Source organism: Petaurus breviceps, unplaced genomic scaffold, assembly GCF_028583685.1.
Source record: "Petaurus breviceps papuanus isolate PSGF00001 unplaced genomic scaffold, PetGlider_PUasm1.0 81, whole genome shotgun sequence".
In the NCBI taxonomy this organism is placed as follows: domain Eukaryota; kingdom Metazoa; phylum Chordata; class Mammalia; order Diprotodontia; family Petauridae; genus Petaurus; species Petaurus breviceps.
Genome location: NW_027186546.1, coordinates 2,382,949 through 2,400,209, shown reverse-complemented (window position 1 = coordinate 2,400,209; position 17,261 = coordinate 2,382,949). Strand labels below are relative to the sequence as shown.

The following is a 17,261-nucleotide window of genomic DNA, read 5'->3' as shown; positions in this document are numbered from 1 at the left end:
TATTTGTGACAAAAGATGTATTTATCTTGTATTCAGAGGATTTATGGAATAACAGAATAATATAGCTTTTAAGATAAACCCTTAAAATCTCATTTTGTCTCACTCTAGACATGTTTATCAGAGACTGTTGCTAGAATAGTAATATGTCGATTATGCCAGAACTTGAATGGATTGTATGTCTGTGGTTTATTTCATACTACCTAAATAAATATATTTATTACACATATATCAACCGTGGGATCACAATAAAAAACTAAAACTTATATAGTACTTTCTATGTGCCAAGCACTGTGCTAAGTTCTTTACCATTATTGTCTCACTTGATTGTTACAACAATGCTAAAATGCGGGTGCTATTAATTATCTCTGTTTCACAGATGGGGAAACTAAGGCAAATAGATGTTAAGGGGTTTGCCCAGACTTACACAGCTAATGAATGTCTGAGTCCAGATTTAAACTCAAGTTTTCCTGACTCTGGGCTACTTCACCACCTAGCTGAAACCCCCCACCCCACCCCCACATTGAGAAAGAAGAATTTCATATTTTCTGTGTTGGCTACACTCAGTTCTATTTTTTAAACTTTCTTTTCTTTCCTGTTCCAAGACATGCCAAAATAATAAGACATGCATGAAGCTTAAGAAAAAAAGCCACTGAGAACCATTTTGCCTCAGGCTCTAATCAACTAGTTAGAGGTCTTCTGGATATACACCTTGATGCTCTGTAGAGGAGTCTGTTAAAACAACTCTCCATATGTTTCGCTGGCTCTCTCATTTTTAATGAACCAAATTGTATTCTCTGCCTTCCTTTGGGAGCTGATCACATTGAAAAGAAACTTTAAATGTAATAGCAGATTATTGGGAAAGGTACTTTTCAGCCTTGCCATTGAAATCCTTATTTGCCAGGTAGTTTGAGACATAAATGTAATATTTATTGAAATTCAGCTGACAATTTGTCTCAATATAATTTGGGGTAACCATGCTAAGAAGTAAGCATGATGAGCTTCACCAAGAGACCAGAAGTCAAGAATGAGATCTAATTTGAATAATAAAAGATGTCATAAATAGCTTGCTGAGGAACATGTAACCTGTTCTTTTTTTTAAATGAATTAATTCTTTTTAATTAAAACATTATATAAATCAGAACTTCAATAAGAAGGTTGATTGAAAATTACTATAAAAAATTAATGGTAACTGAATAGGACAATAAAGCAAAGCCAAATACTATTTAATTATAAGAACCAATCTTGAAAGAATAAGGGAACACACTTTTTTTCCTTGCATTTAAGAAGTGGAGGGTTATTGGCATGGGGCAGTGCATATTCTTATCATTTTTGGTCACTGTATCAGCTGATCCTCCTTACTTGTTTTTATTTGTCAGAAGGGGAGACACTCACCTTGGTCAAGTGAAGGGCGTATTTGGAAATGGGTGAAATATGAAACCAAGAGACAAAACTTTTAAAATTCAATAGCAAAAGGCTATATTTTAAAAGAAAAAAGTAAAAGAAACATTTATCAGATTAAAAATCCTTCGTGCAGGACCATTACTTTTTCTGTCTCTTGCAAAGGTGACAAGGAGGCTAGATTAGACAAAGCTTGCCCAAGATTAAGAAAGGAAGATTATTGACCTTATCCTGAAAGGTTAGAAATCTGTTTTATCATTAAACCCTGGAAGCCATTCTCTACATTGGCAGAAGCTGGTCTGGAAATATAGTGACAACTGCCATGTAAATGATTGAATCTCCTTATGGTTTTTACTCTGAAGACTCAAAATTTTGGCATCTCTATTTCCCTCCTCTGGACCTCCTGTGTCTTTGCTAGCAGAATCTCTGTAGATATCTAACTGCCAGCAAAGTGAAGAGAAACAAGCAACCATTACATCAGGTATTGGTAAGTAAAATCCCAGGGAAGAAACACTAAAGGAAAAAGGATCTCTCTACTGGATATTGTGCCAGCACATATTAACAAGTTATTCACCATGTAAATGAACAATGGAACCCCATACTGAAACAGCTGTTAAATGCATAAAACTGTTAAAGGGATTAGCAGTGCCAGAGGCTGAAATGGAATCAAACAGGTGAAATGGCAATATAGTAAATAGAGAATATTCCTGGGTAAAATAGCTATGTTATTTAGTTTGCTACTGTTGTGGTAACCAAATTTGGAATACTTGTGCAGAATTCAAACTCCCTGGTATGTTCTCTGCCTCTCTGTAAGTAGCAAGTAATTATTAAAAATAGCATGATGGATTTTTATTATTTTATGGTTTTCTTCCTTCTTCTCTTTATAAAACTTGAGTGACATTTTCCTGTAGGAAGCATCTTGGAAAGAATTCAGAGAATAGATTTTTCTAAAATCCTTGATATTTATCATATGAGGGTGAAAACACCTATTAAACTTTTATTTATTAAAAAATTTCATCCTGTAATATGAACTCCAGTGAAATAAAATCAAAATGCCTTTGTTAGAAAAGGAACATCATTTGACTATTCCTATTTGTTTTGCAGAATGATGAAATAATGAGAAAATCTTTCATGGAGATATACTCAGAGGTTTGCTTCACTGAAATTTGTACATGCAACTAGCTTATAGATCCTTTGTGTTCTTTGACATCTTTTCAGATTAGGGTCATGCCTTGTTTTATGAGAGCTATTTTGTAACTTTTAGGATAAATAATTGACCAGTCCATGCTATAGAATATAAACCTCTTGAGGGCACAGATTATTGCATTTTGGTCTTCAAAAATCCTTAGCATCTTCCATAGTGTTTGACACATTATGATAGGAGCTGATGAAGTTTTTTGATTGATTTCCATAGACTCCAGGAACTTAAATATAAATTGTCATTTGAATGTGTATCTATGTCTGAATTCAGTCTATTTCAGTCTAATTAATCTGACTAATAATGGGGTTAATATGTCTGTCTAGTATATGAATTCGTTCTCATTCTCTAGGTTTATAGAAGTTTTCCTTAGAATGAAGATAATTAATCAAATTCTTCAAAAAGGTCTTTGTTTAATTCTTCTCTTTGGAGGGGGCAGTAAATGAATCTAAAAAAATGAATGATGCTATGGCAAATAATCATCCGTGCTAGGATTAAGGAGAGAGAACCTATGCTTAACCCTCATGAATCCAAGTGAGAGTTCTTGAAGAATATATAGACAATAAAGCTTCAGAAGGACATGGATGAATAAAGGAATGAATGAGTGAATGGACCAAAATTAGGCAATTACTACATGCCAGGTATTATCATAAATGCTAGGAGTAAAATAAAGTATGTCAGTCCTTGCCGTCAAGAAATTTATATCCCGGTCAAGTTGGCGGAGTAGGAACAAGATCTCAGAGCAGATTTGGCTTCCACCTTCCCCCATCAATGTAAAAAGGGGACTCTGAACAAACTTTGAAGCTTCAGAACTCACAAAATGACACAGAGAAGCTAACCTCCTGCTGAGGACAGCCCAGCAGCCCAGCAGCAAGAGGCCAGCTCAACGCTCTGGTTGCAGAACCCAGGCCCTGGTGAGCCAGAGATTTTAGCCCCAGGACGGGTCTGACCAGCAGCTGGGTAGAGGGACTTCAGATCAGCAGCACCTGTGGCCTTTCAAGAATGATCAACACATAGATGTAAAGGATAAAGTGAGAGGTCAGTGCAGTCTGGACTTTGGGACCCAGTAAGTGGGAGTGTGTGGCTTTTGTCCATGGGATGAGAAGTCACTGAGATGCCCAGCACAGTCAGCCAGCACAATGTGGCAGCTTCAGCTCCCAGCCTGCAGAGTGTAGGGGGACCAAGTGACCAGTCTGAGGGGTAATCACTCTTGCTTTAACCTGCTTGGATCTGGATTGCAGTCTAGGGTAGAGGTCCTGAGGTGCGTGACCAGCTTGCCAGAGCATGTGGAGGCCTCAGAGAGGGCACACATTTAATACCTCTGACAGCTGAGAAAAGCCCAGCGTTTGGGAGAAAAGCTCCCCTGTCTGGTGGCAGAGTCCTACTGTGGCAAAACGCCCAGGGGTCAAGTGACTGAGGGGCAACATGAACAGGCAAAGGAAACAAAGCCGACAGAAGATTCCAACATTAGACTCCTATTTTGGGGACAAAAAGGAGCAAAGCTTGGAACAGGAGTAAGACAGTGAAGTCAGAACTCCTGCACCAAAAGCTTCAAAGGAATATATAAGCTGGCCATAGAGAACCTTAAGAAGCAGATAAGAGAAGTGGAGGAAAAATTGGGAAGAGAAATGAGAATGATGCAAGAAAATTATGAAATGAGAGTCAACAGCCTGACTGAGGAAAGTCACACCTTAAAAAACAGACTAACTCAAATGTCAAAGGAGACTCAAAAAGGCAATGAGGATAAGAATGCCTTGAAAAGATGAATTTGCCAAAGGAAAAAGAATTTCAAAAGCTCAATGAGGAAAATCATTGCTTCAGAATTAGATTGGAGCAAATGGAAGCTAATGACTTTATGAGAAATCAAGATGCTGTTAAACAGATCCAAACAAATGAAAGAATAGAAGGCAATGTGAAATATCTCATGGGAAAAACCACTGACTCTCATGGCAAAATAGATCCATGAGAGATAATTTAAAAATTATTGGACTACCTGAAAGCCATGATCAAAGAACCTAGAAATCATCCTCCCAGAAGTTCTCATAGAAAACTGCCCTGATGTTTTAGAACCAGAGGGCAAAAAAAAGAGGTTGAAAGAATCCGCCAATCTCCTCCTGAAAAAGATACCAAAAAAAAAAAAAAACCTCCTAGGAATATTATAGCCAGGTTCCAGAATTCCTAGATTAAGGAGAGAATATTACAAGCAGCCAGGAAGAAACAATTTGAATATTGTGGAAACACAATCAGGATAACCCAGGATCTGGCAGCTTCTACGCTGAGGGATCGAAGGGCTTGTAATATGAAATTCCAGAGGTCAAAGGAGCTGGGATTAAACCAAGAGTCACCTACTCAGCAAAACTGAGTATCATGTTTCAGGGGAAAATATGGTAATTCAGTGGAATAGAGGACTTTCAAGCATTCTTGCTGAAAAAACCAGAGTTGAATAGAAAATTTGACATTCAGATACAAGAAGCAAGAGAAGCATGAGAAGGTAAACAGGGAAAAGAAATCATAAGGAACTTATCAAAGTTAAACTATTAACATTCCTACATGGAAAAACAATAATTGTAGCTGATGAAACTTTTCTCAGAATAGAAAGATAGATAGATAGATAGATAGATAGATAGATAGATAGATAGATAGATAGATAGATAGATAGATAGATTTGTCTATATATGAGGGTATATGGGCATATGAATACATATGTGAATGTGTGTATATATGTTTACAGGTATACATAGATAGAGGGCACAGGAAGGGATGATACTTAAAAGGTGAAATTAAGAGGTGAGAGAGGAATATAATGAGAGGTATATAATGAGAGAGGAATATAATGGAGAGAGGTAATGGGGTAAACTAACTCATAGAGAAGAGTCAAGGGAAAATGGTTACAATGGAGGGGAAGAATAGGAAGGCAAAAGGGAATGGGTCAACCTTATTCTCATTGAATTTGGCTTGGGGAGGGAATGAAATACACACTAAATAGGGTATCTCACCCTACAGGAGAGTAGGGGGGGAAAGGGATGAGAGGGGGGATGATGGAAGGGAAGGCAGGCTGGGGATGGAGGGAAGTTGGAAGCACCCACTTTTGAAAAGGGATGGGATCAACGTAGAGAATAGAACAAGTGGGAGGTGGGATAGGAGGGAGGGAAATATAGTCAGTCTTTTACAATATATCTACTATGTTATTGTTTTTGCATTAGCCACACATGTATAACCTATACTAAACTGTTTATCCAGTAAGGGTGGGTGACAAGGGAGTAAGGGAATGAATCTGGAATTCAAAGTTTTAAAATCAAATGTTTAATATAGATATATATATATACATATATGTATATATATACATTATTAATACTATTTTACATGTAATTGAGAAATAAGACATACAGGCACTGGGTCATAGAGGTCCTCCATGCCCTACTGGAAAAGTCAAAAGGGGTATGGGAGAAAATAAGGGAGAGAACAGATTGGAGGAGGGGATATCCGGTGGGACTGCTATTTTGGGGTGGTGGGTAGAGGAAAAACTGGGAGAAAATTTGTAACTCAAAATCTGGCAGAAATGAATGATGTAAATCAGAAAAAAATTAAATTAAAAAAAGAAATTTATATTCCATTAGGAAATTAGAATAGGAAGAAGGAAGCTGGAAATGGCAGGAAAGTGATGTGGAAGGCTTGTTCCAGGCAAGGCAATGTGAAAACTCACCTATGAAAACACAAGAACAAAAAGGGAAGAGTCCAGGTTCTACTGAAGGAGGATGTCCAGTGGTTTAGAGAGATAGACATGGTTTAGAAATAGTCAGGATCCTGCAAATCTCCAGGTCCATGTTCAGTATAATTCACGAGTAGCTTCCTTACTTTCTTCCTTCATATAGGAAAGTCCTCATCTTTCTTATGTGCTTATTAGTTTTCCCTTACTTCCTAGAAACTCTAGGGCAGTGATTGGTGGAGAGAGTATTCAAGGTTACCCTAGAGCTTCCAGATTTATGCTTTAGGATCTCTGAATGTTGTAATTGGTTAAATCATATGAAGGTCATAAGATTAGAATTCTAATTACTACAACTGCTCAAGTTCCATTAACAAGGAGAGGACTTTTCTGTTATCAGTGATACCAGATGCTATGGAGCTATTGGGATCCAGGTGGATGCTTGTCTATGAAGTCATAATTTTGGAGACAAGAGAAAACTTAGTTTTAGGGTATAAAGCAAAAACAATGAGAATCAATTAAAACTACATTGGAATATAGCATAAGAAACCATAAGTAAGGACATAAGTATCTGAGGGAGTTCTTTCTAAATTTTTGAGTCATTAGTTCATAACAGGTCTTATGGAAAAACAAGGAACAGTGCCATAGTTTATACATGGGCTAAATATCTGAATTAACACTCCTGAGCCATCATCCAGACTCTTATGCATACTATATGTAGATTAAAAAAAACTTAGTGCTCACACATCTCTTTTTTCTCAGTGCTCCATGTATTCAGAGTGATGAAACTATGAGACTGACTGGCAGACCCCCTGAGCACAGGGGAGGGATGACTTAAGCCCTAACATAGTGAGTAAGAAAACAATAAAATACATGATATAGGATTTTCCTATAAGAAATTGAAACAACATTTGGCTGACAGGTCAAAACATTCATTTTATCACTTTAGCACAAAGATTTAAGGCATCTTTAAAATGTTTAATAACATACTTTCACATGAAGACTAAAGTCCTAATTTAATATGCATGTAGCAGTATATCTGCGTGTGCTGTGTGATTATCATGACTAATGCCCATAAACAAAAAGCATATTAGCGTGTTGTCTCTGTGGCGACATGTCTGTTTTTAATCTAATAGCCTGCTTATTTTATAGGGTTTGCCTTTATTAGGAACTCTTACATCAAAGAGTTAGTAAGATATACCATAGCCACACACACACACACCTATGCGCTTGTGCGTATGCACACATACATGCCTTGAGAACAAAAATGCATATGTAAGTGTGATTTATTACCTTTGCAGGTTCAGCAACATGTAGCTTTGCTGCACTAATAAGAAAATAACAAGAGTAGTCAGCACTTAAATAAAATTAATCAATAATTCAGTCTAAACAGAGATACAATGTACCAATTTGATGATCATCAAATTAATTAGCACAGACATCTTTGTGGAAAGTTTTCATATTAGAGATAGAGTCAAACAATACACATTAGATGAATGGTTTACTTATTAAGGAATGAAAGATAGTTTTTAAGAATAGTTTAATTTTAGAAAGAGGAAGAGAGAGAGACAGAGACAGAGAAAGGGAGAGAGAGAGAGATTGAGCAATAATAACCTATGCAAAATAAGGCCTTACTTTCTTATTGTCATGGCATTAACTACTATTGACAATAAGAAAATCTGCCAAAGCTATGACAATTACAAGTGTTAGAATATATTCTTCCCTTGGGGTTGGCTAGGTGGCCCAGTGAATAGAACACTGGCCCTGGAGTCAGGAGGACCAGGGTTCAGATCAGGCCTCAGACACTTAACACAAAAAACTAGCCATGTGACCTTGGGCAAGTCACAACCCCAAATGCCCTCCAAAAAGCAAAAAAAAAAAAAAAAAGAATATATTCTCTTTAATATAAGTGTACTAATACCTTCTTAAAAAGGATAAAATGTAAAAATTAATTATATACATAAGAGAAGGCCAAAAAATAAATATCAACTTTGATCTTGGATAAAATTGTGATGTGTGGAAAAAGGTGTGTGGTAAGAGTCAATGAGTGCACATGGCCCTGCTACTAACCAGAATTTACTATGTTTCTGGATAGGTGTCTCCACTACTCTTTGCCTCAGTTTCCCCTCCTGAAAATAGAGGGGACTGGACTAATGAAATCTAAGGCCTCTTCACTTCTAATCTATGATACTGTAGGGATCTGGTAACAGAGTATGCACATAAATTTCAGGCCTTAGATATAGCTGTGGGAGATATTTTGCACAAGCAAAATTGTAAGCATAACCATTGTTATTTCTGCCTTTATAAAAGTTGAAGACAAACTGTCCCTATCTAAATTAGAAGCAATATACTAAAGATATTTCAATTTTAGTTGCTAGGATTTAACAGGAATTGAAAATTTGCCAAGTAGTTTATCTATGCATTGTCTCATTGGATCCTTACACATTTTCTGTGATATAACTGCAACAGTAATAACAATGAGATTTATATGTTATAAGGTTTGCAAAATAATTTACATACATTGTTTCATCTGGAAGTATCTGAAAGGTAGATGCTTATTTTAAATAAGAGGAAACTGAGGCTGAGCTGTTAAGTGATTGTCTAAGGTCATACAGGTAGGAATTATAGGAGATAATTCCTCATCTCATTCATTCTAACCACACTGCCTCTCAGTAAGGGTTGTGATTTTGCAAATGCATAATCTCTCCATTAGTATAGGAATGTAGCTTACTAAATGGTCTTCAGGAGTTTTTCTGCCTGAAAAAACAAAATCTATCACCATGTAGCCAGTCTCTTAATAAGTATTTTCATACTTAGCTAGGTCGATCCTAAGGCAATGGATAAATAATCCATCAATAGACCAATAACAAAGAGAAAACTTGATATTAAATTTTAAGGTGATATAAAATGACATTTCTTCTACTAACATAGTTTCTCAGGTTTCAAAATAATTTTCCTAAGCATCAAGTCTGGTCACATTCTTCTGTTTAGGCTTCTTTAGTAATTCCTTATTTGTCTATAGGATGAAAAATAAATAAACTCCCTGTGGCATTTGGTTCTTCACAACCTAGATTCATCCTTCTTTCCCAACATTACTTCATACCATTCTCCTTTACATTCTTAATTTTCTATAACCATATTGGACTACTGAGAAGCAGAATAATATAGTACCTAGAGAAATGGTTTCAGAGCCACAAATGGCCTTAGTCATCCATTTAATACATACTGACTTTGAGATGGAGAGGTCATAAAAACTCTTAGTGCCTCAGGGACCTATCTAGAAATTGCAGATAAAGTGTCAACCTACTCAGGTGGATGGAGTTTCCTCAACACAGAGTTTCTAATAACAAAGAAATCATAGGTTCAGTCCCTTTTCTTTTTGGACTACCTGATGATTGCTGATTTCATTCTTTACTCTACCACCTTCATGTATTTTCCCAGGCCATCCACGCCTGACAGATACTTTTCCTCCACATCTGTACTCTGTAAAAGTTTTATCTTCCTTTAAGGTCCATGTCAAGTACAGATAGGTGGCAGAGTGGATAGAATACTGGGACTGGAGTCAGGAAGCCTCATCTTCCTGAATTCAAATATGGACTCAGATACTTATTAGCTGCGTGACCCTGGGCAAGTCATGTAATCCTGTTTGCCTCAGTTTCCTTATCTGTAAAATGAGCTGGAGAAGGAAATGGCAAACTACACCACCATTCTTTCCAAGAAAACCTCAAAAGGGCCTCACAGAGAGTCAGAAACGAATGAACTATCAACAAGCATTTATTAAGTGCCTACTATTTGCCAGACACTATGCTAAGAGGAAAGCAAAGAAGAATAAGTATTTATCAAAGGCCTCTTGTGTGCCACTTTGCAAATATTATCTCATTTCATCATCCCAACAATCCTGTGAGGTAAGTGCTATTATTATCCATTAAAAAATTCAGGCAGAGGTTAAGTAACTAGCCCAAGTTCACACAGTCAGGAAATGTCTGAAGCTAGATTCGATCTCAGGTCTTCCTGACGCAGGTCCAGCATTCTCCACACTGCCACCAACCTTGCTGCCAAAGCAAACAAACAAAAAGCTGCCCGTCATTTACCTATTATTGTAGGGGAAAGTAATGTTACTAAAGTTTTTTTTTTTTTTTTAATGGACGGGTTTTTTTTTTCCTCTAGTGTAGCGGGATTACAGCAGTATAAATATAATGTTTGTACTCAGAGGAGAAAAACACATTTTATTATTTTCATCATCAATCTAATCTTTGGCTGCTCTGTTTAGCCTGTGAACTTGCTGAATTCTTTTATGAAGTAATTTTGTTCCTTTTATACTGGAAGCAATTTTTTAAAAAAAATTTAAAGGTTGCAACATAATAACAAAGAATGCAGTGAATTGGTGTAAATGTTTTTGCTTCCTTTGAAATAATGGCTTAATCTTTTGATCTCTTTCAGGAAGTTGATGGCAATAAGGTGATGTCTTCATTTGCCCCACATAACTCATCTACCTCACCCTTGAAGGCAGAAGAAGGTGGGCGTCAGAGCGGAGAATCATTGTCAAGTACGGCCCTAGGGACCCCAGAAAGGCGCAAAGGCAGCTTAGCTGATGTTGTAGATACCTTGAAACAAAGAAAAATGGAAGAGCTCATCAAAAATGAACCAGAAGGTAAAGACTGGAGAATAGACTGTAGTTTTTACTTCTTGGGGATTTTATCAGCCATGGGTGATGTTGCCTTCTATTCCCCCCTTTTAATTTTTTTCCTACTTTTTATGCTTCTATGATCAAATTTGAGTAATGAAAGCCTATCATTATAAGTGCAATGCTAGTATTTATAATAATTTAATTACTTTTTTGGAAATTTTCAAATGTTATAAAATTTTTTCTCACTTGTACATGTAGTCCATGCATTTTTAATTAAGGTTATCTTCACAACTTCCTTGCAATTTTGAATAATTTTCATCTTATTTTGGGGGAAACTGAGGTGTAGAGAAATTTACTTCAAAGAATAAAAATAAAACCGTGGATATAGAGCCAAAAATTAAAGCTATTTCTGCCAAATATGTCTAGTACTCTTGTTAATTTCCCTTTATATATTTGGTTTATTTAGAAATAACACAGTTTGAATTTGGCACATCCTGTTTGAGTCTGACAAAATGTTGTGTGTCCCTGTGACAGGGACAGGGACTGGATCTATCTGAGCAACTCTTTAGTTAGGAAACTCCTTCTCCCAGTGTAGGCTGGTCACCTCCCTACAACTTATATTCTTATAGAGTTCCCTATTGCATTGACAGGTTAAATGACTTGCCTAATCACTCCCTTACAGAGACAGGGCTTAAACCAGTCATCTCTAACTCTAATGTTGGCTCTTTATTCACTACAACATGCTGACTCTTACCTCTTTCTCCATATGCTTGGAAATCAGTCTTTCTTTCCTTTTAATGAATCAATTCATTGTAATGATCATGAAAAGCCCACTGAAGTTCCCACCATTTCATTTACCTTCCATTGCTTTACATAATCTTTATTCCTTATCCCATTCTTTTCAAATTATATTTTCCAGACTTTATTTCTCATTCTGTCCTTATCCTTCTCTTTTCCTCATATTGGGAGCCTCCTACTTCATAAACCCAAATCAACTATAAAGCCTTATGAGACCCAAGAGCTTCTCATATAGCTACTAAAAGGTGTTGTGATTTTATTGGTGTGTCTACTCTCTTTGGCAGTACGTATTATAACCCAGACATACCATTTCATCTTTTGCAACTCTTTTTCATATTTTTAATAACTCTTCCAGGTGGGTCTGACTAAAATACTAGGAAACTTGCTTTGCATCTTTTACCATTGCAAGAATACTCATAGAACACTCTCTAGAGGTTTTTCTTAGAGGTCAGTATGTGAATGGTTCACCTACTTTTCTAATGAGTCATTTCTCTCTGAGATCCCTTATTCTTATTACTTTATTTACCTGATTCTTATTACTGGTTCTTATTACTCTATTTACCCTGACCAGGTACTTCTCCTTTTTCTTTTGAGTGACTAATACCTTCAGTTCTTAGAAGATTGTGGCATTCTATTATTTAAAGAATAATATGCTAATAGAATCAGCCGAATAATGTCACTGTTAAAAAGATGAACCTTTGTTGTATAGAGTCATTAAAAGCTTAGTCACTAAAAGCACTGTATGATTGTTTTTTTTTAAAAAGAACATTTTGTTGATGCTCTTCTAGTTTAATATCACAATTGCTTCCTAATCCCTCCTTCTGCCCACTAGAGAATTCTCTTTTGTGGCAAGGAGGTATGGTTAAGAAAAACAAATGTATATATTGATCTTTTCTGACAATATATGTCTCACTCTACACCTGCAGTCCCCTATCTCTGCCAAGAAGCCTTCATTGTTACTCTTCTCAAGTCAGGATTGGTCAGTGCATCAATCAGAGTTGTGATTACTTTGGGGGATTGTTTCCTTTTATATTATTTTGTTTGTTTTTAAATGCTCTCTTTCTTTTGCTCATTTAGCTATGTACACATCTTCCAAAAGTCCTAGGAATTCTTCACTTTTATAATTTTTATGATGTAATAATATTAGACCAAACCCATTTACCATAATCTGTTCAGATAATTCCCCCTTTTTCCAAATTCTTTGAAACAACCAAGAGATTCTACAAATGTTTATCTAATATATGGCACTTTTCCATGCATCTGATTTCTTTGGGGATAATAATGGTATTACTAGAGTCAATGGTATATAGGATTAAGTTACATTTGTAGTATAATTTCAATTTGTTTTCCAGAACTTTTTTGTCATCTAATAGTTTCTTGAGTGGTTCACAGCATGCCTATCTCCCACAGCATCTCCAACATTTATAGTTTAATCTGTTTCTTTGCCAATTTGATAGGTAGAATATAAATCCTCACAATTGTTTTCATTTATGTTTCTCTTGTTACTTATGATTTGAAGCATTCTTTCCTGTGACTGTTGATAAGTTTGCTTTTCTTCTTTTGAAGACTTCTTGTTCAGTCAATAAACATTAATAAACCATCATAAACACTAGCAATAGAAAGCATAGAAAAAGGCAATATCATGCATTTCTCAAGGAGCTCACATCTAATGGTGAAGATCATATGTAAACAACTGTATAAATAAGCTATATACAGGATAAATTAGTGGTAATCAAGGGAGAGAAGACAGAATTCAAGGGAATTGGGAAAGACTTGGTAGAAGGTGGGATTTTAGCTGGGACTTAAAGGAATCCAGAGAAGTCAGGAGACAGAGGTAAGGATAGAAGGCATTCCAGGAATGGGAAACAGTCACTTACCATGTGGGGAAATGACTGACATCTCTATCCATCCCCTATATATCTTGATGATTAGAATGTAGTGTGACTTTTTTGCAGTGATTTTTCCCCAATTAACAGCTTATCTTAGTCTGGCTGCATTATTATATCTTGAACATAACAAACCTTTATCAATGGTATTTGATGTAAAGAATTTTCCTCAATGAACAGATTCTCTTTTTAATATCTTCATTAATTTTGTTTGTGCAAAGGATTTTTAACTTATGTACTTGAAATTATTAATTTATCTTTCATTATCACTTCTCTGGTTAAGAATCTTCTCTCAAACCATATGTATAATTCAATTTCTCTATTTTTAAAATATTGTATGACTTTTAATATATTTAATGTATATTTTTTAGAACAGGGAATGCACAGTTATAGTGGATAGAGAGCTGATCTCTGAGCCAGGAAAACCTGGCTCCCAGTCCTGTCTCTTTTATATACTGGCTGTAACCCTGGGCAAATCGTTTAACCTCTCAGTTCTCTAGGCAACTCTCCAAGACTATAAATTGCACAGAAGATGTCGACTAGCATTAAAAAGAAGTTTCCTCATCATGGGATTCTTTATGTCAATGACATCATAGGATCGATCCCTATCCATTTGAAATTTTTTGTTATATGGTAATAGATGCTAGTGAAAACCTAATATCTACTAAACTGCTTTCTAGTTTTCCCAGAATTTCTTGTTGAATAAGGAGTTCTTATGCCAATTATTTGTCCTCTTAGGTTTTTTGAACATTAGTGCTATGTCTCATTTATATCAGCATCGTGCTTACTTGGTTCATTCCATTGACCTTAATATTTTTAACCAAGAAATTATTTTAGCTTTGTGGCATATTCTGAGATCTGATAATGCAAGACTTCACATCACTCCTATTTTTTCATAATTTCTATCCTTTCTTGTGTTCCGTCTTAGCCATTCATGATAGCACTTTCCTTGTGAGTGGCTGAAGTGGAGTGAAGGTACAAATTATGTGAGTTGAGGAGGCTGAGAAATTTGGATACAGAGGTTTTTGAGGAGGCATCAATATAATTCTGAAATGCTTCAGTATAATTATAAACTCCTAAGCCTCCATTTCTCCTTGTGCTTTACTTTTCCTAAACCTTTCCTCTAGCCTCACTATAACATCTAGTCAGTATACTTTTTCCCTGTGGTCCATGACCATCACCTTAGTGTGGAGATTTTTTCCCCTCTCCTTCCAAATCTGAACACAATGCCTGATCAGTTCAGTTTTACACTGTCCTCTTCCCTTGAAACTCTTGCCTTCTCATTCAGTCGCTGTTTATACCTTTCCAAACCCCAAGCCTGAATTATTAGTGCCACCTTACTTCTCTGATGCTCCTTCTGTGTTGCCTAATGCTGCTGGGAGAAGTCATATAATCCAGCTGAGTCTTTGTGTCACTATAGATTTTTGTTATTTAACCTCAGCTTGACTTTCTTTGTTACACAGAAACCTCCTTACTTTTGATTGACTATATCACTTTCTCTAAAGCATCTGTTCCAAATGTTGTGCTCTCCCCTCACACACTACCTATACCATTCCTGAAAATTCAACAGACTTTGTTTCATAATTTACTAGATAAAAATTGATGCCATCTATTGTAAACTACCTTCCCTCCTCAAATCTAGATCTCAACTCCACTCAGTTTTATCCTTTCCATTTTTTACTCTTTCACTACAATTTATTTTTTTTAAGCAGTTGGGGTCAAATAACTTGCTCAAGGTTACACAGCCAGTGATTTTTGTGTGGGTGCTGAGTATCTGAGGCCAGAACTGATCTCAGGTCTTCCGACTCTGGGGCCGGCACTCTTACTCACTGTGCCACCTGGTCACCCCTCTTTCACTAAAATTTCTAAGGAAAGGATGTTACTTCTCCTTGTCAAAGACAATCGCTATAAGTATGCCCTTGATCCCATCCCTTCTCATATCCTCTAGGACCATTCTCTCTTTGCTTCAAGATCATTCCTTCCCTCTCCCTAATTTTCAATCTCTCCTTACCCATCGGCCTCTTACCTTTTGCCTACAAACAAGCCCCATTATCCTCTGCAATTATGGCAACATTTTGCTTTATCAAATCAAATGCATTTATATAGTCAACAGTAAGTACCATGGGATTTTATACTCTCTTTACCTTTTCATGAATTGTGTAGCTTCAGTGTTTACTCTTCTCTAGAATGCTCTACCTGTTCATGAATTGTGGGACTGTAGTGATGTAGTCTTCTCTAGAATTTTACTTGTAGAAAAACAAAAACATTTCCTTTCCACATCCCCATTATGGGTATCCTTTGTCTGTATGTAGATGATTCTCCTGAAGATTTTGTAGACAAGGCAAAGTTATGGGCAAATAGTTATTGATATTTTTATGCACCTCCTTCAATAATAACAATCTCTATGATTTTTTTCTAATCATTTGGTATTCTCCCCCCTCGCCTTTCACATATCTTAATGCTCACATATTAATACTTTCAGAATAATGGAACATCGAACTTCTGTATGCATGCTTGGTCTAGAACAGCAGTAATTCCTATAATTCTTGTATTAGTCCCATAACACATTTGTGATTTGTATGTTCGAGTTCAAATATTATGACTCCACTCATATATGGGGAAAGTTTGCTATTTAAAGTCTGTACTCCTTTTCCATTCTTCCATTGTACTAGAAATATATTTGGAAAAATAACTTTAACATAACATCAAGTGGCATGCAACAAATACATGGAAGATGCTTGTTTAACTCCCTTCGGAACCTATGCTAGCACACAAGACTTATTCTATGTAAAGACTGTTTCATTTTAATCTCTTAATCCCCTGTGTCTTTCCTAGTATCTTGCATGTAATAGGTGATTAAAACATATTTTTCAAGTTGAATGAATTGAAATGTTCTACTTAAAGAAGGAGATTATTTTTATTTTAACTCTCATTTAATGTTCATAAAGACACCCCTGACAAAAGTTTTATGTGGCCATATAAATTAAGGTGAGCCTGTAGTTCCAGGGACAGAAAGAAACTAATCTCTTCATAACATTAATTATATGGACATATAAGAATCTTAAGATAAAATGATAAAAACTACTCCAAATGCTTTTGTTAGCCTTCTTCAGGCAATTTGTATTTATTTCCAACAGAGACAGGATGACTAGAACAGAATTAAATGTGAACAGAATTGGCAAAAAAAATATGTGATTTAAGTGACCAATTTATAGTTTCATTCATTAAGCAAATATTTACTGACTACAGCTCAGGTGTAAGGCATTCTGTTCCTTAGGGCTGCTAGATGGCACAGTGGATAGAGTCCAGGGCCTGGAGTCAGGAAGACTCATCTTCCTTAAGTTCAAATCTGGCCTCAGTCAGTTACAGGCTACATGACCCTGTGGAAGTTACTTGACCCCATTTGCCTCAGTTTCCTCATCTGTAAAATGAGCTCGAGAAGGAAATGACAAACAACTCCAACACTTTCACCAAGAAAACCCCAAATTAGGTACAACCGAACAACAGCAGCAACAGTACTGTTTCACAGTGGATAAATTCCTTTTATCCTATAAAAATGCCTAATTTTGTTATTATGAAAATTGCTAAATTGTAAGGAATAAAATCAAAGTTAAAATTATTGGGAATTCAAAATTGGAAGGAAAAACACGT

General features: G+C 36.1%; 1 protein-coding gene and 1 long non-coding RNA gene across 2 annotated transcripts in view; one reads left to right on the top strand and one right to left on the bottom strand.

The window, feature by feature from the left end:
* LOC138176105 (transcription factor SOX-5) overlaps positions 1-17,261 on the top strand; it is a 503,378-nt gene that overhangs the window by 137,651 nt on the left and 348,466 nt on the right. Inside the window, exon 4 of the mRNA XM_069106851.1 lies at positions 10,740-10,950. Coding sequence (XP_068962952.1) covers positions 10,740-10,950 — 211 coding nt within the window. The remainder of the gene's footprint in view (positions 1-10,739; positions 10,951-17,261) is intronic.
* LOC138176108 (uncharacterized) overlaps positions 10,768-17,261 on the bottom strand; it is a 73,621-nt gene continuing 67,127 nt past the window's right edge. Inside the window, exon 3 of the long non-coding RNA XR_011172164.1 lies at positions 10,768-10,903. This is a non-coding gene — a long non-coding RNA (uncharacterized lncRNA). The remainder of the gene's footprint in view (positions 10,904-17,261) is intronic.